Raw genomic sequence first — 23,710 nt, 5'->3', positions numbered from 1 at the left:
CAGGCCTGCAGCAGATGCAGCCATCTGAGGGGATGCATTTCCAGTGGGTCTTATATTTAGTGTTTATTAGAAAACAAAAGTGAACCCAACCTATACTTAACTGAAATAAATGCATGCTTACTTTAAACCCAAACACTGGAAGAAAATATTAAAAGATGTGCATGGTGGTACACACCTTTAATCCCACCACTTGGTAAGCAGAGGCAGGTGGATCTCTGTGAGTTCGAGGCCAGCCTGGTCTACAAAGTGAGTTCGAGGACAGCTAGGAATACAGAGAGAGATACTGTCTCAAAAAAAAAACAAAAAGAAAGAAAGAAAATATTAAGAACAGTTTATATATGTGTACCATGAGCAAGGGAAAATGATATCTTAAAAAGAGCAAGACGATCCACTGCTTTCTGATCAACCACATGTCAATTAAGTCAGTAATTAATTTCATGGAGCCCCCACGTGATATTCCACTCCCCATGAGTTGCACCTTGCTTCTCAGGGTGGCCTCAAATCACTGGCTCCAGTAACCAGTCTACCTTGGTCTCTTCAGTAGCTGGGCCTACAGTAGGTGTGTGGTACTTGGTTCAGCTTCTAACCTTGCCCCTGCAGACTGATATCCCACCCTCTTACAGAGGCAGCTGGAGGGCTGGAGACACGGGGGTTCCTCCGTGGCCCAGCTGAAGGTGCATGTGCGGGATCTAAGTGGGGTCACCACCCAGCTCCTCTGATCCCTGTTGTATTGAGACTGGGCATCTCCTTGCCCTCCACCCCCCACTTCCTACCACTGTAGCTCTATACTATTCTGCTTTGATGTTAGAATTCCACTTGGGGAGAAACATTTGAAGATTCAAACTACAGAATGAACAGTGTAGATCTTCATTATCAATAGAACTTGGTTCAAACCTAAGCTTGTTCTACCATTTGTCAGATTTGGAGCTTCGGGAAAGTCAAATGCTTTGAGGTAGGCTGGAAATAAAACACCTACCTTGGTAAAAAAAAAATCAAACCTAAAAATGGGGGAAATCTTTTTGTGCCCTCTCATGAGTTAGGCGGAGTTCTGTGTGTCACGGTCATTGTTGGGAAGTTTACTGGGATATGCAAAGCATATGGCAGAGAGATGAGAGTCTTTCAACTTTCTTCTGTCACAGCCCTGAGCCTGACAGACTTAAGGGAAAGAGGACGGGGTATGGAAGAGCATGGAGGATGCAATCACCCGCCCCCTGTCTCTTCACAACTCCATGTCCCATGCACTTCCCCTAAACCTTGATTCCAGCCCTCTTCATCAGTGTCCTGACACAGCAACCCTTGCCCTGGACAGACAGCCCACGTGTGCAAAGCTCCTCTATCCCTCTCCTCACAATAGCCCACGTGTGCAAAGCTCCTCTATCCCTCTCCTCACAATAGCCCACGTGTGCAAAGCTCCTCTATCCCTCTCCTCACAATAGCCCACGTGTGCAAAGCTCCTCTATCCCTCTCCCCACAGAATCCACTTTCCACTGCTGGTGCCTGTAGAGCCCTACTTCCAAAGCATCAGGGAGTCTTTTTAACAAATAAGCCACACCTGTGAATGGGGAATACTATCTTCATGAACCTGCCAGAAGAGATGTTTCCTCTCCACTGAGGCACAACACCTTACTCCAGAGCACCATTTCCTTGGGAAGAATGTCAAGCTGAGGGCCCTTCACGTCATCTCTTAGGGGCGAGTCCTGGCTCCGATCCCAGAAGGGGTTCATGTACTGAAGACCATGATTTGAAGTTATTGACAGTTGGTGATTGTCTTTTGTATTCATGTGACATGGATGCTTCAAGCTTGCTGAACGGATCCTCCAGAGGTTGGGGAAGCGGTGTCTTAGGCAATGCACTGATTTTGAAACAGATTGCCATGCTAACCTCCGTGGCTTTTCATTCCAGGATTAGATGTTTGACAAACTGTCAGGAGAAATGGCTGTCTCTTACACAGTGCCAGACATTTCTGTGGCAAGGCTTGGGCCTTATTGTAACATCGTCTGCTGGGTCCCCATTGTTACTTGCCTACTCATTTCCATAATGTACTCCACCTCAAGAAGCCGAGGTGAGCCGCCTTGCGAGTGGAAACCAGATGTGCTATTCTGTACCCACACACAGCAATACATCCACACACCCTATGCCAAGCAGGAAAGGACTTCTTGCCAAGCTCCCTCCACAATACTGGCAACTATCTCCTGGCAAATAAGGTAAAGCTTTTCATGTAAGCTGCTCCAGGGAAAGGGGAGGGAGGAACAATTTTAACTACAAGATTCTTTCCAGGTTAATGCAGACATGGATCTGCTCGGAGATTTACCCGTGCCACCTGTGGTGTCTATTATAACCACTGTTCCAGTGAGGCTGAGCACTATACCAAAGAGGACCCCAAAGGCACAATGGGAACTTTCTTTCAAATGCTCCTAATGACTATAGGAGGGTGGGGACAGACAGACAAGGGAGTGAAGTCACTTGGGAATTAGTCATCTTCTTAAGACAGGCTGCCAGAGCAGGGTCTGTGCCCATCTAACCATGCTACCCTGCTTAACATCATTCTGGGTCCCTTTGCGTAAAAACTAACCCTGTGCTCATTTCCAGCAGGTTCTTCCCTCATGTGTGGCACACTGACCAGAACCAGGAGCACACCATGTCATCTTCTGCATATTAGCATGTTTCTTCCCTCTGAGACACTCTCCTCCATGGCTGGCCTAAAGTCCAACTTACCTCCCAGACACAGTGGAATCATCACTTCCTCTGTAAAACATTAATCTCTCCCTCTCTCTCTCTCTCTCTCTCTCTCTCTCTCTCTCTCTCTCTCTCTCTCTCTCTCTCTCTCTCTCTCTTTCTCTCTCTCTCTCCATGTGTGTGAAGATATATATATCTTCACTAAAATATGTATTGTATTATTCTGCTTTGCACTATTATAATGAAGTATCAGATGCAAAATACCTTATGAAGCAGTGATAGGCTTATGAGTCCCAGAGATTCCAGAACCAGTTCAGATGGCCCATTGGTGTGGCCTCCAGTGAGGGCACCATACGGCCAAGGTAGGAGTGGGTGTCAGGCAGCAGAGTGAGGCTGACAGACCAGCACCTGATGGTCCCCTTGAAGGCATTCTTCCAATGTGACTTCCCAGTAGGCCCCACTCCTTAAAGGTCTGCCATACAGCCGGGCAGTGGTGGCGCACACCTTTAATCCCAGCACTCGGGAGGCAGAGGCAGGCGGATCTCTGTGAGTTCGAGGCCAGCCTGGGCTACCAAGTGAGTTCCAGGAAAGGCGCAAAGCTACACAGAGAAACCCTGTCTTGAAAAACCAAAAAAAAAAAAAAAAAAAAAAGGTCTGCCATACCTCCCACTAGAGGCACCCTGGGGGCCAGATTTTGACCTATGGACCTTTGAGAAATACTCATCTGAACCACAGAACAGAGTGATTTGCATAATTACTATCCCACTATGTGAGAGCTGTGAATGTTGGACTGTGTCTTGTAAATTCTGCCTGAATCACAGGGTGGATTAGGGCTAGCAAACACCTGACTAGCCAAATACCTGGCAGAGTTGGTTACCACTTAAGCCTCATCCAGGTGAGACTGAGATGCTCTGTGGTCCGCTAAGGCCTGACTCCTGCTGAATAGGGCCACAGAGAACAAGACTTCTCAGGAGTGTAGCAACTCTACATCCATGAGCGTCAACCCAGAGTTGGCTGTTTCCAGGACCTTTCATCACACTGACAGGTGGAGTTTCAAACTCCTCCTCAGCTCTCTGCCATTCCTCATAATGAATTTAATTCCTCTACAGCCCTATTAATATTCTACACCGCAGACTGAATCTGAGATTCTAGAGTGGATCACGCCAATGTCACCTCCTTTCTCATTTTATAGTCTGTATTTCTATGACTACAGCCCATGATCACAGTCGTCTTTGGGGACTTATAACATGCTTGTACACTTTATTAAATTTCACTATTTACCAAAGCCGTACAACCCTCTCGTGTGTTCTGCTGCCAAGCTTTATGCAGATTGACACGCTTCAACTTCTTGCCCCAGACACAAGACTTTATATAAATGCTTGTCAAAGTTCATCCTCGGAAGTTCAGTCACCATTCAGACTGCCAAGGATCCTCCTGATTCTGCTGTCCCTCCTCTGCTGTCCTTCCCATCTCCACATGAGTGGAGAGTCTCTTCATCTGGGTACTGAATCAAAGGCGGAGGAGACAGAGCACCCCAGAGCGAGGCTGGTGTCATTTGCTAACTGAGTAAGATGCCTGGATCTGCTAGGATAGACCGCAAATGTCTTGACCACTTCTTTTCAAAGCCTCTAATGAAATCAAGATGCAAACTTTACTTAAAGAAAAAAAAAAATCTCTGACTCTGTGGATGGATTTGTTCTTAGTAAAACTTCTCTTTCTTACTAACCAACTGTAGTTCATTAGTAAGACTTAACAAGCCCACTGAGCTAATGATTTCTGTAATTACACACTTCACTACTAAAAGGAGAACCTACCTATCTTCCCGTCCTTCACAGTTCTCTAACAGCATCATAAACTGGAAACCTTAGCTGCAGATTTTGTTGGTGTCTGGATATGTTCATCCCAAAGCATCTGATGACCTTTTGGTGACCTTTTCATTCTGTAGTCTTTCTTACCTGTAGTTTCCCCTCATCACATTTGCGTCCAAGTGGGGTCCTCTATAGACAGTGACCTCTGTTGCAGCTTCCGCCTATCCCAGTCCTGACCCTGATCTGGAATCCCCTTTACACAGTAAAGCACCAAGTGGTCATCCCAGATGATCCATCATATGCTGTCTTCCTCTGCTCTGAACTCTGACCTATTCACGTCCCTTTTCATTCACGCCGAGGGAATACATAATGGAGAACCCATTGCTGCTGTTTTGTGGCTGGTTGGTAGGTTTGAGGGTCAGTGGTATTGATTTATAAGGATTCGAACATTCCTTTCCAGAGACTAAAGTGGCTGCAGGAGGAAGGGGGTCTAATGACTCTTACCTTTTGCACAGAAAAGGAGGAGGAGGAAGAAGAGGAGGAAGAGAAAACAAAACACCAACGACTTTCCTTCCCACTATGACCGGGCCATTCTATTAACTGGTGGTAAGGTGTTTTTAAGGTTCTGTGCGGATCTTACTACAGTCCTCCTGGGCGGTTCCCCACACTGCTAGCTGGGCCAAGGCAGCACTGAGAGCTTGCAGACCTGGCCCTGGCTCCAGCGGCTCCCGGGAAAGCAGCAGCCAACAGCTGGCTGGGCCTGCAGGTGAAAGGATACTCCAGTGTGCCTTCAGCTCTTCAATTTGTTTCAGTGATTCTTGAACCTCCTTCCATATTTGCTCATCACCCGTTAGCATATCAGCATCCTGTTCGGGCCAAACGGGAAGACAGGCAAAGAAGACAAATGGCCCAATTAAAACCCGGGCAAAGGATTTGAACGGACATTTCTCCAAGAAAGACAAACAAATGGCCTACAAGCACATGAAAACATACTCGGCGTCATTAATCATTAGGGAAATTCAATTCAAAACCACAGTGAGATGCTACCTCCTGCCCGGCAACACAGCTCTGACCTGCTATAGAAAAGCAAGGAACAGGAGGTATCATTAGGGATGCAGAGGAGCTGACGGGCTGAGGCTCCACGGGTGGATATGTACAGCGAGTGGCATGGCATTGAAAAGTGGGCTTTTCTGCTCCTCAAACGATTGACCTGATTTGTGCTCCTTACCATTTATGCCAAGAAAATGTGGGATGGAGCACCACATTGCTGCTGTTGTGTGGCTGGTTTGCTACGAAGCTTCTAGCAAACACAGAAACACCACGATAAGAAACACCACGTTACTGACAGTGTTAGTATCTCATTAGTCCTACTCCTGGGCAGGCAACCATGAGGAATGAGAACATGGTCAACCAAAAACGTGTGCACAAATATCTGTAGTCCCAAAGTATCCCAAAATGATGTAACTAGAATGTCTATCATCTTATGGTGGACAGATAAATAAAAACTCATCACAACGGACTATTTACTCATAATAAAATTAACAGAGGATTCCTATATGTTCTAACATGGACAAACCTTGGACACACTATTCTGAGTGAACAAAGCCAGTCATTTTGTGCTGGTGAGATGGTTCGGTGGGTGAAGGTGGCTGCAGCCACATGGGATGGCCTGGGTTCGAGCCCTGGAACCCACACGGTGGAGGAGAGAACTAACTCTTGGAAGTTATCTTCTGATCACCTGTGTCCCATGTCATGCACATGCCCTCCCCCAATAAAATGAAATAAAAATATAATAAAAGACTCTTAAAAGACTCTACATTATATGATTCTATTTATATAAAATGCCCAGACTGGGAAATCCACAGAAACAGACGGTAAATTGGTGGTTGATTAGGGCTAGAGCAATTAGAAGGAATTGGGGAGACTGCTAATGGGCAGGATTCCTTCAGGGATAATAAAAGTGTTCTAAAATTGACCATGATGTTGGTTGTATAACACTAAAAAGAGACTAAAACCCACTGATTTATATGTTGTAAACCGAGTAAACAGAACACTATGTGAATTATATACCACAATAAACTTGTTTTTGAGAAGGTATAAGAGAAAGAGATTTTTATAAAGCTGTTATTTGGGGCTGGAGCAACGGCTCAGTGGTTAAGAACACTTGCTGTTCATCTAAAGGACTTGAGCTTGGTTCCCAGCACCTATGTTGGATGGCTCACAACCACCTGTAACTCCAGCTCCAGGGGAGCCAGTGATCTCTTCTGGGCTCCAGGAGACCCCACACTCACATATGTGCACAACCACACACAGTCATATACACACAGACACACAGACACACACAGACACACACAGACACACACACACACACACACACACACACACACACACACACACACACAATCTTTCCTCTAGGACCCATTCTTTTTTAGGAAACAGTATAGTGGCCGAGCATGGCTTGTCAACACAGCCAGGGTAAAGGAGAGCAAGTCTACTACACTCATGTGGACCAATCCCGATGTCCACAAAAATCTGGGAGAAAACAAATATCTTAATAATAAAAAAGCCTCATATTTTAATGATTTAAAACGTGAAAAAAAAGCCATCGAGATGGTGGGCTAGTGTTAATTAAACGTCTGCTCTCTTCATTCACAAGCAGGCCTCCTACCTTTCCTGTTTGCTAATGAGTCCTCAGCACGCAGCAGAGTGCTGGGTTCAGGGTAGGTGTGTGGTACGGTGCTGTGTTCTCAATACCGTCCCATTTCATCTTTACACAGCTCTCATAAGGGTAAGGCCATCCCTGGTGTATTCCCGGGTGGGGAGTGGGTGCAGGCCACCCTGGGCCAGACAGTGAGGTCCACCTGGTCTTTGGAATACTGGAAAGCAATGATCAAAGCAACAGAAGAAAGTCTAACTTCAATCCCAAGTAAAATACTCGTCCCCTTCAGGTCACATGGTATCTGCCACTCTCACCCCCAGCCCCTGCATGCCTAGTATTCCAGGAATAAAGCTCTGAGTCTGAAACTGGATCCAGAAAGATTCTAATTATAATGTGCCTTCCCGGGACCAGAGCAATCCCTGTCATGTCAGAATAAGTCTGTGTTACCAGATGTGTTAACATTATCCTGGTGTTCTGGCCAACAACAACAACAACAAAAAAGAAGGCACGGAAAACAAGGTTCCAAGTGCAACTGAGACAGACGGTGTGTATAAGAAGTGAGGACTCCGTGTCAGTGAAGCGGGGCTCTATCATTCTCTGTCTGTGCTATGTGTATGTGCGATGTCCATGTGCAACAGAAGTTACTTTTGGAAAAGACTCCGCACATGCATTCCCCTTTTAGGAGATCCTACAGGCAAACCCAGCTTTGTATCCACAGAAGGGGTGGGGGTGGGGTGTCTGTGGAGAGGTGCACACCAGTCTTCCTCTGTGTTCTCGCTCCAAGTTCATGGTCATCACCTAAAGTCTCAGTTTGACCATCTCATCCTCCTGCTGCAGCCGTCATCCATCTTTAAATATGCCCATCTGGCTTGGCAGTCTCTACAGTGGACAGAATAGGAGATCCCAAAGGTATCCATGTCCTGATTCCCCAGAATCTGTGGTGCTAGGTCACCTGGCAGAGGGGACTGCGTTGTAGATGAGATTAAGAGTTCTTTACAGATGATTATAAAACCAGGACTATCCAAGTGGGCCCAATACAATTAAAAGTAGGAGAGAGAAGCTGAAGAGGAAGTCAGTGTGTGTGTGTGTGTGTGTGTGTGTGTGTGTGTGTGTGTGTGTGAGAGAGAGAGAGAGAGAGAGAGAGAGAGAGAGAGAGAGAGAGAGAGAGAGAAGACACGCGCGTGCATGTTGGGGGTGGTATGAACTGAATCAGCAATGCTGGCTTTGAAGATGGAGGACAGAAGGAGTCAAGAAACACAAGTGGTCCCAGAGACTGGAAAAGCAAGCAAGCAGATTCTCCTCTGCAGCCAGTGGAAAAAAGTGCAGCCTTGAGGATGCCTTGATTCTCACCCAGTGAGATGGGCTCAGACTTCTGACCTATGTAGATGTGTAAGTTAAAAAGTCTGTGTTGTTCTAGGCCACTCAATTTGTGATCAGTTGGTACAGCCAAGGAGAAAACCAGCACACACATCTTCTGGACTTCTGGCTACTGGAGATGCACATAGCCCTCCCTGATCCTGAAATGCATTAATTTGATCAGTCATTAACTCTATTAACATGTAATGAGTGCCTACTAGGAACTGCTGTAAGCACTGGGGCGGAGCAGAAAAAAAAAGTCAGCCAATCACGATGTTTACACAGAGGAGATGAGATGGGCCGACACAGGGAAGAGGGCTGAGGGGCTGGGGGAGTTCCAGAGAAAGTGTCCAGGGACGGGCTCACTGAATGTTGTTTGAGTACAGGCCTGCAAGGTGTAAAGGAGCAGCAGACAGGAGTCACAGAGAGAAGGACAGCAAACTGTAACACGCTGAGGCAGGGGCAGGCCAAAAGGCACAGAGGTCACTGTGGCCCAGAGCTTGTGGGCTGCAGTTTACGTGGATGTGGCATCTGCCACAGTTATGGGTCAGTTTCCTAAAGCTAAACACGGGTCTTCAGTTTTCTAAATCTCACTTCTTCTCTGTCCCTTTCTCTCCCCAACACCTAGCACAGAGCCTCGTACAGCACACAGCTCAGCTGAATGATCTAAGAGTGGATCTGGAAGAGGAAAGGTCTACTTGGAAATTTCTAGATGCCTCTTGCATGTGTCTCAATCCTCCCATCTCACTTGTAGGACATCCGTGCCTGGACAGTCCTGAAGGCTGAGGAACAGACACACGCAGCTTCTACCCCCAACTGCCAAGGCAGGCTGCTGGTCTGGCCCCGAGCCCAGCCTCCTTCCTCTACACCGTCTTCATACAATCTGAATTTGCCTTTCTCCTGGGCTTGCTTCAAGGGTGAAATTTATCTGTGAGTTGAGAAATCCAAAGTATCTTCAACCAGGGTCCACTACTTGCATTGGGAAAAACAGTAAAGATCCTAATGTGGACTGCAAACAAATCTGGTGTGCGTGCGTAAGATGAGTGAGACCATGGCCCCCAAAGAAAGCAATTTCGTATGGAAATTACAACTAAATGTGCCACTGGGAACACAGTGTGATGGGCTCTTCCTGGAGGATGACCCCAAGCCTTTATTTACTTAACAAATGCAGAGTCTCTGAGAGCGCTCTCAAGCATTTGATGACAATGGTGCTGAGGGACTTCATGTTGGGGCTGGAGGAGGCCATGCTCAGGGCTCAGAGCTGAAGCTAACACCTGCTGGAACGTTCCACCGTGGTCAGTGTCTCTGCACGGCCCGTCCCTAACTCATTTCGCTCCTATAGGCTCCCCACATCTGTGCCCACAGTGGGGTCTGTCCCACCTCTCCCAGCACCAGGCTAGAGGATCACACTCAGTTGTGTATGCACACACACAGGACCCGTGAATATCAGCAGAAAGGGAAGCAGAGCTTCAGTCTTCCATTCTTTTCAGTGCACAAATATGAGAGAAAACGAGTATGTTCATCTCCCAGATCCTGAAGTGTGAAACCAGTGAACATACATCTTTGTTTCTATTGTTTTTTTCTTATCCAAAAACAACAATACTTGCTATCATTCAGGGCAACTTATCTAGGAAAAAGAAAATCCTCTTCAAATTTCAGTTTACTAATTAATTATAGGGCTTGAATAGGTGGCCCTCCTATCTACCTTTAGAAGATGGATAAAATGTTCATTTCACGCGTACATCTCTAAAGTACCAAATGTATTACTATGGGCTGGAGGCACAGCTCAACGGTAGAGCTTGCCTAGCATGTGCCCAGCCAGCCTGGGTTCCATCCCTAGCCCTGCAAATCAATGCAAAGCAAAGCAAGGCAAGACCAGAAAACAAAACAAAGAATGAGTTTTCTACAAATGATAAAAGAGAACTCAAAACATAAGCTGAAGGATTCGCAAACTCCCAACAGAGTCTCAATGAGAGGTTGTCTACATTGACTTGGTTTATGAGCATCTATAGGGGAATAATCTTGACTACTTTGTCTGATGTGGGAAGAGTCACCCGAAATATGGGTGGTGTTTTCTTACAGAAGCCAAGAAAAGGAACATGAAAGGAAAACGGCTTTCTTTCTTTCTTTCTTTCTTTCTTCCTTTCTTCCTTCCTTCCTTCCTTCCTTCCTTCCTTCCTTCCTTCCTTCCTTCCTTTCTTTTTTAAAGTTTTTCTTTGCTTGCTTGGCCTTTAACTCTTGCTAGTGAGGTCATCTACTCTGTTGCTGCTGCTGCTGCTGCTGCTGCTTATTCTTTCACTGATGCTAGTATGCTAGAACGATGCTAGTATCCTTTGGTTTCCAAAGTGAACCGAAGACCTTCGGCTTTCCTGGAATCTTTCAGGCTTCGGAGGCTGAGCAATTTTCAGGTTCCTCCTCTCTGGTTCCAAAGCATCACTGCTGGACATCTCCAGCCATATAACATAAGCTAATTTAATCAATTAACTTTTAATGTAAATAGTCATTCTATCAGGTTCTGATCTTCTAGAGCCTGACTAGTACAGTTGGATCAGGCTGGTCCAGGCAGCCCCTTGGGCTGACCCATGGGGTGTCCCCCAAAGCCTTCTTTTCTATTACTCTCAGTTTCCTTACCTGGTGACCATCCCCCACTGGACCGATCGGAGACTGAGGCAGCATAGAGCCAGCTGAGTCCCACTCCTGGTGGCCACTCTCCCACAGACCTTGGGAAGTCCTTCAACAGCCAGTCTTCAAGCCAACAGTAAAAATGTGGAAATAGCTAAGTGGAGGCTGAACTGACAGCTGCCCTCAGGTAAATCTAAGTACCCTTTCCTCCCCCATTCCTCCTGACCATCCAAGTTCCCCCCCAGTCCCCCCCCCAGTCCATCAGCCACACTTCCCCATCACCTATGTGCCCTGCACACCCACTTGGCCTGTCTTTCTGTTTGGTACCTATTTTTCAGACAGAGGACGACATTACCGATCCTCCCTCAGCCTCCACCCCTCGCTGTGTGGGTTGTTCCCACTGTCCCTTTAGTCCTCAGCCCTCACTGCCCTCCACCAGGGCACCTCTGACCGCCCTGTGAGTCAGCCTGACCACGGAGCCCTGGAAGCCAGTCTGCACGGTTCCTATGGCAACGTGCTGTCAGTTATCATCTGGTCAGACTGTCTCTGAACTAGCCCAGGACTCTCTGAGGGACCCCGACACCCAGGACCACTTGGTAAGACACTCAGTGAGTGCATGGTGACACAATGGATGAGGAAGGAGAGGGAAGCTAACTTTTGTGATCTGTGGCCAAGAGTATTTTTTTTTTCCAGAGCTGAGGACCGAACCCAGGGCCTTGTGCTTACTAGGCAAGCGCTCTACCACTGAGCTAAATCCCCAACCCAATGGACAAGAGTACTAGAAGACCAAAATTAATTATTTAAGTTGACAGCAATGACAATAACAACCAAGGAAACGGAATGTTGTTTGCTGTTTTATTTTGTTTTGTTTCATATAACACTTCTACCTTGACTCACTTCTGATATTATGCCATCATGACTATGTTGGAGAAGGACATGTTTCCACTACAGTGTAGTATTTACTAGACACACGGATACCATAATTTAGAACCTAAAATGTGGCCAGCCAGAGCAAGAAATCCCACACTGGCTCAGGATCCATACTTTCAAACAACAGCAGCAAAGTCTAGCTGGAGAGTGGGCTCAGTGAACTTCTCTGGCTTCTACCAAAACATCCTTCTAAGCCACTTCAAGCTCTCTTGCCCAAACTTCCCTGACCCCCTCTCCCTGGATGGATCGAGGTCATACACACCCCTGCTATGCAGATGCTAAACTGATAGCCCAGAGTTGGTTTCCTGAACGTAAAAGCAGATGATTCCACAAAAATCTCACCACCACATAAAAGATGCCAGTCAACACAGCTGGATTCAACCAGCCAGATGTACACACCAGGACTTCCAGGGGCCAGTAGTCACCATGAATGAGAGAGCCAGGTTTCCTCAATAGGGTGGGGTCTTGGCACAGGTGGTGGAACACGTCCTTGGGGAAGCAGCCACTGGTGACATCAGATGACGCATTAGGGGCATCGATGCAGGTCTATCGTGCAGCAGGAAGCCACAGACAGCTGTGCTTGCTTGGTCTGCAAGAGTTTGATGTTGGAACTCTTGTGCTAGCTTAATTTCAGATGGTTCTCATTAAAAAGAAGAGGAAAAGGAGAAAGGCGGGCCGCCTCCCTGTATTTCCTGTTAGCCAATCCCCACGTAAACTCTAATTAGATTGACTGGAGAGAGAGAGGAGAATAGCACAGGAAGGAAAATTAACAAACGTTTATACACTTGCCTAGTAACGCTGTAATTCTAGTGTGTTAAGGGAAGAAAGCGTGTGCTTTTACTTTTAAAAAAGTAGCATAAGGTTCAAATATCATGCCTGTTCTCTGGAGAGAAGCTGAGAGTCCCGAAATAAAAACCAGGATGGAAACATCTAATCTTTAGTGTCCTTGACTGTAGTACTTAGGTTCATGGATAACATACTGGGACTAATAGATTAACATACAGGATCACTAAAAAAAAACCTTTATGATTAACAGGAAATAGCTCGACTGGAACCAATTTCCACTTCCTTTGGCAGAAATAACTGAAAGCGGTTCAGATTTAACTTAGGGGGAAAATGGTTCTTTCATAACATGGAAAAAGGCTAAAACCAGAGCATTCACTATTGTATCAACCCCAGAGCAGCCAATGGGCAAGGGAGGCATGAAGGGAAGTGGAGGAAGAGGGAAGAACGTTCTCAACTTGAGATAGAATCAACTGCTGTGGGTTCCGACTACTCATCTGTGAGAGAACGTACATTTGCTTTTCACTCTGGCAGAAACCGGTTCTACTGCAACTCCACAGTTCTGCAAGGCAACGCATTCCACCCAGTCTCGGTTCAGAGTTAATTCTCCAGCTACAGAGAACTTCCAGGAGGAAAGGGGTGGTCAGGTCAAAGCAGAGCTCCGAGAGTCGCCAAATCCGTTTACACCTGCAACCCCCACATCTCCTGTCCCCATCCCACAGAAGAAATCTCCGTCTCAGAGGAAGGGTGCTGACTTCTACAAAACCAGGTCTACATAAATTGAAAAAGGAGTATCCACAGAGTTAGGGCTGTTTGAAAGCTGAGCCTCACCAGTGGGGCCTGCTGAAGACTGACGACTGGCTTTTCCATGCAGCATTTTGCAGGAAACAGGCGGGCATGACAGACCAACATGCAAAGGCAGTTAAACATTATGTGAGGATATTTAAGGAGGCGCCTCCATGCACCTTCCCTCATACTGGAAAGACATGCTCCCGAGAATGCACGACGGGCCACTGGCTTGGCTTACAAGAGCACGAATTCAAACACATTCTTTTCACATTTGTGGAGAAACTCTCAAATGAATGGCTTGTGCAGCTGTACATGCACATGATTGCGGCAGAGAGTCCTGCCAGTCTCCTTCTGTAAACACGAGGTGGGAGGTTTGAGACTCTGGGAAAAATGCAAAGATTTTTACAGGAACACTGTCCGAATGTAGGCAGCCATTAAGATAAAGTACACCCCCAAATTTCAGGACAGGTTTTGTTTTAATGGAGACTGAAACCACAGCCCGGCTCCTTCATCTTTTTTATGTCCCTCTCCAGCTGCTTTCACTCACCTCTGCGGACAGACAGGAAATTGCTTTAAACTGCTACAGAACGGATTCAAGTTAGCTCTAAGGGGCGACATCCTGATGGTGGAGGGTAGGATGGGTTACATGCAGTTGCCCCAAAGACATAGAAAAATAGGATGAGGGCTGGCTATGTGCTAGAGTACTTGCCTAGCTGTGAGGGCCTTGGTTTGACCCTCAGCTCTGAAATAAAATAGGTGGACAATGGCAAGTCCTGTGCATGAGGCGTTGTGTGGCAAGAACCACGAAAGCAGCATGGAGGAACTCAACTCAACTCCCAGCTCTGCCGTGGGCCAGCTGCAAGACCCAGAGCTAGCAGCTTCCCTAGGTGAGAACTTGATTACGGTTACCATGGAGATGGAAACTAATCATTCCAGTTCATTGGTCACTTACAGAGGTGTCTGCTGTGCCTGAGGAGAGTCCTTAAATTCTGAGAGTAGAGACTTTGGGCATCTGTGGTTGTGCAAATTGCAAACCCCTTCCTTCCCTCTTCCTCTTCATTCTATTTGAAGCTGCATTTTCTCCCACACCACCCCAGCCAGAGCAAAGAGAGTGCGTGGCACAGGGCAAAGACTGTACTCAGCATGGCACTACATGCTGCCAACCCAAGACTTTGACTATGGTTGTTTAATTCATGTGTTTCCTCTAACATCCATGTATGTAATTATCAGTAGGGACAATATCCAAACCCCAGGCCATTTATGGTATTTGCTTATCTCCTTGAAACAAGCACATCGGATTACTTAACCTGTGGTCCTCAAACAACTAGGGAGTTTAGTTGGGGTCCACACTAGCCATTTCAGATAACTAGTCCAGGGACACAAGTCTAGAGACACTTTCAAAGAAGGTCATTGCTGGAGTAACCAAAGGCAGTTATTTCATTAGGGATCAGAAGCCATGCCTTAGTATCAGTGCAGCTTCCAGTAGCCTACTAATCTCTTTTTTTCTTTTTTTCAGAGCTGGATTGCACAAATCCACCAGAACTTACTTATGTTTAATAGGGCAGCACCAGAAATCTCAGACCGTATGTCAAGTGAGCAACAAGTTCCAGAAGATTATGTCACAGTTTGAGGAAAACAACATCAAAACTTTGCTTAAAAGTAGAGGGGATCCATTTTGTCTTCTTTCAGTGACAGCAATTAATTCCTGCAGAGACCTGCTTCTGGAGCCTGGGTGCTCCTGGTGGTGCGGGTGGGGGGCAGTCACTGCAGTCACTCCCAGGCTATATCGTTGGCAGGACCACCTCTGTCCGGGCTCAGGAGGCCAGGAGGCCAGGCGCATGGCATAGCTCTTCTTTGTCCTACTTCACAGCCATGAGTGACCCTGCTCTGAACCACCAAGACTAGGATGCTCTTCCTAGCAACTGTGCATCCCATGGAAGTGAAGTGCTGTCTGGCTGTGTGGCGCGCCGAGTCCTGGCGCCCAGCCACCAGAAAGCACATGTCTGCATTTTATATTCCCGTAAACTCCAGTCTGGCCCTCGGCCAGGGACCTCTTTGTAATGTCAAAGATAAAAGCTCTGGCAGTGTTTGGCACCCTGCCCCCACCTCCATTTTCTTGTAACCATCTTATAAACCAAGCATGCATGACTGTTAGCAGGGCCTTTCAGACAGAGGGCTGATGGAGTTCCATAAACATCCCCAAAGGGTGAGTGGAGGTATCCTCATGACACCAGAAAGGAAAGGCTGGAGAGGGGCAAGTGATCTCACACAGAACCTGCTGGGAATTATGGGGAAATCTAGAAGTACAGACTTCAAATGTATCCTCAGAACATTCTAGTCCTTAAAGAAGTGCTCACTGAACCAGAGTTCTGGGCATCACCTTTCATTAGAACCTGGCATGCTGACAAAGTCAAATCTTTTTGTCTCCAAACAGTATAGAGATAAACTCTACTGATGTAATATAAGGTCCTCATCAAATTTTGGACATTCTAAAATGGCATTTGGGGTATACAAGATGGTATTATTCTCTCTTCTCATCTCAAGGTGCCCACTGCTAGGGGTACTGTGGTCACCTAAGAAGACTTTGGAGAGCATTATTTTCTGGTTGATTTTTATTTTCTTTTTGGGTCATGCTCTTTGTGTGTCCAGATTATAGGACCCCAGCCACTGCCATTTTATTATCCATTTAACATTCCAGATGACTTTGAAAAGAAAAACTTAATGTTAGTAAATGTTCATAAACTGGAATGTGTAAGGGTTTCTTTTTTGGAAGTAAGCTAATATAAAAATCCCTTTCTCAGTGCACGAACATGGGTGGACAGGACCCAGGAGAGCTCTCTATGTGACGGCTTCAGTTACCTGTCAAGGACAGGAGCTGGAATGTTCTGCATCTGCTTGTCTTTATACATCAGAGGCTTTGGTTCACTCTGGGAGGCTTCAGCAGCCATCCTCTCCACTTCCTCTCCACTGGTAACGCACAGGCTGACATTCACACCCACACTCTGCACAGGCAGACATTCACACCCACCCACACTCTGCACAGGCAGACATTCACACACACCCACACTCTGCACAGGCAGACATTCACACACACCCACACTCTGCACAGGCAGACATTCACACACACCCACACTCTGCACAGGCAGACACTCACACACACCCACACTCTGCACAGGCAGACATTCACACACACCCACACTCTGCACAGGCAGACATTCACACACACCCACACTCTGCACAGGCAGACACTCACACACCCACACTCTGCACAGGCAGACATTCACACACCCCCACACTCTGCACAGGCAGATATTCACACACACCCACACTCTGCACAGGCAGACATTCACACACACCCACACTCTGCACAGGCAGACATTCACACCCACCCACACTCTGCACAGGCAGACACTCACACACACCCACACTCTGCACAGGCAGACACTCACACACACCTACACTCTGCACAGGCAGACACTCACACACACTCACACTCTGCACAGGCAGACATTCACACATAAATTCCCTCTCCACATCCCAGGAAGGTCACTCAAGGTTCTGAAGGGCTCCAACTTTCCCCTCAGGAGAGCTGTATTTGTCCCTTTAGCGCTGGCTCTCCTCGAGGTCTCACAGTAGTGGGTGTGTGATTCCCTGCAAGAGCTCCCAAGAACTTGGGCCCGGGTCACTTTGGCAAACAAAGGACAGCCAGATGTTATAGCGGCTCTCGTGTGCAGTCAAGCCTGGAGACCACCTGGTTTTTGCAGGCTCAGCCTTTGATTTTTTTTTTTTATAAAATATTTGTTTTTATTGATGTGGTGGGGGAGGGGTTCCAGAAGAGGCCCTCGGGCTCAGATCCCCTGGAGCTAGAGTTATAGGTGGTTGTGAGCTGCTTGACCCAGGTACTGAGACCAGAACCTGGGTCCTCCGGAAGAGCACCAAGCATGCTCAACGGCTGAGTCATTTTTCTAGGCCCTCAGCCTTTGGCTTCAATCTCAGGGACGGAACTGCCACACTTCAGGAAATGCCACTAAGAGTTGTTGCAAGTGCTTCCGGTTTCAGACTCTTTTGTCTACTTAATTTATAATTGTTCTTCCATGTCCTCTGGCTTTACACAAATTAGTTTATTTACAACACATACAAGAAGTGATCAATACACCCCACCATGACGAATGCCGTGCCGACGGTCTCTATCTAGTTCAACCCACTGTACATGAAGGTCAGGCATTGACACTACAGATTTAAATGACAAGTGGCCTCAGCATGGCAAGGTTTACAGTCATGTGCCTACAATGCTTCATGTCCCACACATGGTCACCAGGAGACAAGCTCTGGGACAAGGGGGGGGGGGTTCAGGGACAAAGGCCTTTGCTGCCCGAGATTTGGAGTGAAGGCTTGTTGGGGAAGACTGGAAGCATCATCACCCTAGAGCACAGAAGCCGAGAGGGTGGGCTGGTCCACAGGCAACACCAGGACAAAGCAAAGGGCCCAGGAGTAAGCTGATTGGTGTCCCTGCCCGTTGTGCCTTGGTGTCAGAGAGGGATGACACTGTCATCTTTGCTCCCCAGTAAGCCTGCAGGCATTTGCTACTGACATGGTCCTTCCTTCCCCTTCGCCTAGAGACCGACTTGTGAACGAGACACAGGTCTGGGAGCACCAGGCTGGGTAGGCAGCTTAAGAAGGTAAAGGTTTACAGATAGGATGAAAAGGTACCAGGGAGATGCTAACAGGGTGAATTTGAGCTTGGATGAGAAATAGAGACATGGGAAGATTTTAAGTATAATCAGTTTGTTTGTTTGTTTGAATGTATGTGAGATACAGTGACAGATGGAGAAACCAAAGGCATGAGGACCAGTTAGGCTGCTGGTATATGACTCTAGAAAGAAAGGAAGGGAACAATCTGAGAGCCCAGGAAGGTGGTAACTGGGGAGCAAGCTGTCTGTGGAGAGTGGGGGTACAGCGCCTGGCTTCAGTGGTCGCCTCATGATCACTTTGGATCACTGTAAACAGAGGTAGAACTGTCCTGGGGGGTGGGGTGCAATGTTACTATGGACCCAGAAAGTTAGACAGATCATATATGTAGAACTTGAAGATAGCAGAGCAGAGGAGACCAATCGATTGAAGAAAACATCAATGTTCAAGGGGCAATGGGGAGAAGTGGAGGAAGCGGAGGATCATGGGGGGGTAGTCCTAGAAGGAGGGGTAGAGTGGTGCTGTAGAGTGCAACAGAGGAGTCTGTGGGGAGACTCTGGAAGGCCACTGCCTGAAAATCAGAGGCTCCGTCACGACATCAGCAGCCAACAGTTTCAGGGCATGATGACGGGAATGCAGGAGAGAACCAGGGCTACCCAGACTGAAGAGGAAGTCGGGGCCACAAGCCAAAGCTGAGTTGGAAAAAAGGTTTGTTATCTTGTGGGAAAGTTGCGATCGTGTTTAAGCCACTGCGCAGGAAGCAATGGACACCAGGAGGCAGACTAGATGGAGGAACGGGATTGAAGGGCCAGACCAAGGAGGTGCACAGGCCATGAAAAGGGATGGTGAGGACCCACAAGAGGAGGGAGAATGAGAGAATGGGAGCAGATCCAGTGGCACCCAGAAGTGGCTGGGGTGTGAAGGTGAAGACGTTATTACTGATCTAGCGACATCAGGAGAGCGAGGACTTAGAAAGTAGAGCAGGAGAGAGGACCTGGGCTGCTATGGAGGAGGAGGGGCCAAATGAGGACATACAGGACGACTTGGCAAGGCAGGAGCCCAGCAGAAGGAAGGGCTGGAGCAGCCACGGTGTCTACCAGCAGCACCCGGGGCTTTTCATCAGTAGTCCTGGCATCACAGGTGCCAGAGCAGCAGGAACACACTGCTGATGTCATCCACAGCTGAGAAAGAAGGCAGTGGGTGGCCGAAGAGCGGGTCTGAGGTTGTGAGTGGAAGTGAACTTGAGGCTGGGCGGAAGAGACGAAGCCAAACAGGGAGAGTCGAGATTTTTCACAGAAGCAAATGACCTTCCTTTTCTGCAGCTATGGCTGGCTGGACAAAACCAGTTTGTGACTGCTTGCCGACCTGCTAACCTTGGGAAGAATGGTGGTGCTCCCACACCGCATCTGAGAGCCACGTGCCTCTCTCTCTCCTGGGACTCCTATGTTTTGTTTTGTAAGGAAGAAGCCGCAGATTTGCTAATAAGGACATGGTTAAGCTTATAAAAATGCCGGATAGCCCCTTCAAGAGCCTATTGGCTTTGCTCATGTGTAGCCTGAGCAAACACACCGGGTCACCGTTTACAGAAAAACCTCAGAATGCTGACAGAAACCAGCTCCAAGCTGCTCTGCAGAAGGAATGGGACTAGAGGACCCAGTTCTCGGGACTCCTGGAAAGAGGACAGAGCCATAGCCACACAGGAAGTGCTCAGTGAGCGAGCAAGGCAATTCCAGAGGAGACACAGTGGCTAGCAGAAAGATTTTGATTTCTCTAAGATGAACAATCCTAAAACAATGCTGAGTGAGACTATGGAGAAACACTGTGTGCCGGCTAGGGAGAGGGGACAGGGAAGCAGAGAGGGCAAGGAGTGGGTTGATCCAAATCAGGACTGTATGGAAACATCTATGGAAGCCCACTACTTAGTAAACTACTAAAAATGAGATTTCTTTTAGAAGGAGTTTGAACTGAGGTACCCTGAGTGGATGGACAATGCTTTCCCCAGATGACACAGGTTATTCAATGAAAATCTCAGTACCAGGCACGGGACACTTCCCTATGAGTTATCGGTCAGGGAGGCCCAAGAGGCCCTCTAACAACACAGGCTATTGCCAATGCTCTTGGTTGGCCATCATAATTAGACAGAAAGACCCTACTGCTGAAGACACAATGCATTCTGGCTACAAGATATAGAGAACTTAAACTGGAATTGTAATGGAAACTACCTTCATACAAGCTAGCTTTCCTAGTGCCAGAAGGTGCTATACAGGCCCCTGGGGGAGAAAAGTATTCAGTGGACTTTCCCAACAGTAGACCCTGATATTACAATACCAACCATCCAGTCAAGATCTGTCCAATGGCACAGCAGTGGCATGACTAATGCGGGTCACCAACTGCTTTCTGATTGGATCTGAGACCTGTTCCACAGGACGGAGTTCATACTTGTACTGTAAACCTGAGCTGAAGTCCATGACTCAGGAAGTCATAGGCCTTCAGAAAGAAACTACTTTGTTGTTTTGCTAAATGGACACGATGTCAAACTGCAGTCTAAATATTTATGTTTATACCCATAGATTTGTGCTGCTCTCAGCTCTGGTCAAAGGAAGCTTCTATGTGTACCGGGCAGCCATCAGGACAGAAGTGCTGAAAACTGGTGAGTGTGGGGTGCTCAGTGCCACATGGGACAGCTAACTCAGCTCTACCCAAGATTCAGAGAATATAGTGGAAGAGGAGACGGAAAGAGAGTGAGAGCCAGAGGAGGGGAAGGAGTGCTCTGAGATGCGGCTGTCTTCTGGACATGGCGTGGACATTGTCCTCATGACCTCACAGCACTATGGTTCCCTTTGTAAGACCTACAGAAGATGACCAAACCAGTCAACATTCCAAAGTGGATGGGGAGTGGCTCATGAGGCCCCACCCCTGGCTGAGGAGCTATGGCAACTGATACCTGCTGGGGAAAGAGAGTCTTTTTTTCTTCTGGGCCTCTGGGTAGTTATCCATTTGGGGGATGGCCCAATACTCATGTGAATGCAGGTAGTCCTAATGGGGGTTCAATGTGTTATAAAGAGGAAGAAGAGTAGAAAGAGGAAGAGGAGGAGGAGAAGAGACTATAAAGATGAGAGGGAGTATGCTGGGGGATGGAGGAAGTGAGAGGGGAGAGTTGAGTGGATATGATCAACTACCCTGTAAACCTGCATAGGATTGCTAAAGAATAAATAAAAATATTCTTTAAAAGGAAGAAGACCAAGTAGACTTACAGCTTTAGCATGTGGGAAAACATCGATACCACAGAAAGCTACTTGATTTAGTTTTTTTTTTTTCTTTTTCCTAAGAGAAATTGTTCGCAAAGAGAAAAAATAAATAAATGAACAAACAACAAAAGAGCAGAATACCACATTTTTAAAAAAAATTGACAGCATTAATTCTAAAGGAACCACAGTCTGGGATACTGAAAGGACTCTGTGAATATGGTCATGAAATTCCTACAGTTCCTCTCAAAGAACTGAGAGGCAGGGACAGCAGCAGATCATCATCCGCAAGTACCATCTGCCCAATGAAAGCTTTGTGGCATACACCTCATTGTCTACCATTGACTGATCCTTAACCAAAACCTGAATCAAGTGTTGTTCCTTAGAAAACATCACCAGCAAGGCCTGCCAGTCCGAACTCAGTGTGTCAAAGATCTTGAATCAATATTCCTAAGACACAATCATCTGATTTCAACAAGAACACGACAGTGTTTCATGATATTCTATAAGACAATGCTAATAGATGCATACATTTCTGCTTGGTTGAACCATCTCTCATATTTCAGGACTGACTGATGTCGACACTGGGTCAAACCTTGGTGGGAACCATTTTCCATATTCTGCAGAAGAGGCTAAGTTTCAAAGAGCTGGCTAGCTGCAGATCCAAGGATAACAGCAACTTGACAACATTTATTGAGATTTACTGTGGTAATTATTGTAAATACTTCATTTCTTTTAGTCATGTCAGTGAAGTAAAAAACCAGTTCACTCCCTAATTTACAGACGACAAGCCTGTAGCTGAGATAGGAAGTAACTTAAGCTCAAGTAGCTACAAAAAGGTGGAGATGGATTGAAGTCCCTGCTGTGTAGTTCGGAAGCCTGGCTGCACTTTGCCTTGCCAAGGTGCTCCCAGGATTTGCCTACTTGATGGTAGGAGGGACAAGGCCTATTTACGCATCCTTTGCAGCTTCATGGGACAGAACGGGAGCTTGATGAAATCAGATGAAGCAGCTTTCAGTTGATGAGAGTAATTACCTCTCACTATCACAGAAGCCCAGCAGGAGAATGATCTGCTCAGAGACAGCGTGCTGAGACCTCCACTAAAGGTCATTCTTAGGGAGCCTGACACTTGCTCCAATGGGATGCTGCGGAGGAATCTTGACATCAGTGGGTGGACCTCCACTGTCCCCTCCCGTTCTAGGTTTATGAGCATTCATGAAATGTCCCTCTTTTACTTTGTGTCTTAGTTGGGGTTTCTATTGCTGTGAACAGACATCATGACCATGGCAACTCTCATGGAGAAAAACATGTAATTGGGGTGGCTCGCTTACAGTTTCAGAGGTTCAGTCCATTATCATCATGGCAGGGAGCATGGCAGCATGCAGGCAGATGTGGTGCTGGGCGAGTTCTACATCTTGCAGGCAACAGGAAATGGTCTCTGACACTGGGAGTAGCTTGAGCTACTTTGAGGAGACCTCAAAGCCCACTCCCACAGAGATACACTTCCTCCAACAAGGACACCCTACTCCAACAATGCCACACCTACTCCAACAAAGCCACACTTCCTAATAGTGCCACTCCCTTTGGGGGCCGTTTTCTTTCATACCACCATACTTGTTAACTATAAAACTGTACAGATCTCAGCTGGGCATGGCAGCACAGTCTCAACCACACAGCAAATTTGAGGCCAACCTGAGCTAATGAGACTCCCATCTCATAACACCAAAGCAAACAAGAAAATCAACAAAACTACACAAATCTTCATTGGGTGATATTTATGTTCTTCAATAGTTTAGAAAACTCATATATCTGTGCATACCATTGACCCAGGTCTGTTACTAAAGCTTGAGTTCCCAAGAAGATGTGTACCTTCTAGGATACAAAGCACCACCACGGCATAAGCTGCTTAGAGGAAGGACTTTATCAAAACGGGATTAGAGAAAATGTTCTGTCTTTCCAGCAGGTGATTTATATGTATGGGGGTAAGTCTTGGTATGGGGAAGTGGGATCGGCCATGTTCAACTGTTCCACTGGAGGATGAAGAATAAGAATATCCCTTCCTGATCGGCCATCATTTAAACTGTCATCAAATTGTTCTATGCGCAAAAGTCATCATGAAGAATTCAGGAATAGAGATGCTTGGAACACAGAGC

At 47.0% G+C, this 23,710-nt stretch overlaps 1 protein-coding gene across 2 annotated transcripts in view; it reads right to left on the bottom strand.

Moving 5' to 3' along the window:
- Positions 1–23,710, bottom strand: part of Smyd3 (SET and MYND domain containing 3) — a 550,432-nt gene that overhangs the window by 88,182 nt on the left and 438,540 nt on the right. Inside the window, exons 9-10 of one of the 2 annotated variants that reach the window (XM_059281035.1) lie at positions 5,263–5,350; positions 4,026–4,221 (exon numbers count right to left, since the gene is read on the bottom strand). In XM_059281035.1, coding sequence (XP_059137018.1) covers positions 4,091–4,221; positions 5,263–5,350 — 219 coding nt within the window. In that variant the 3' untranslated portion in view covers positions 4,026–4,090. Of the gene's footprint in view, positions 1–4,025; positions 4,222–5,262; positions 5,351–23,710 lie in introns of those variants that run through there. The other variant, XM_059281034.1, reaches the window with a different exon arrangement.

Source organism: Peromyscus eremicus, chromosome 15 (assembly GCF_949786415.1).
Source record: "Peromyscus eremicus chromosome 15, PerEre_H2_v1, whole genome shotgun sequence".
Taxonomy (NCBI): Eukaryota; Metazoa; Chordata; class Mammalia; order Rodentia; family Cricetidae; genus Peromyscus; species Peromyscus eremicus.
Note: the sequence above shows the minus strand (reverse complement) of the source record. Positions and strands in the feature narration are given on the sequence as shown.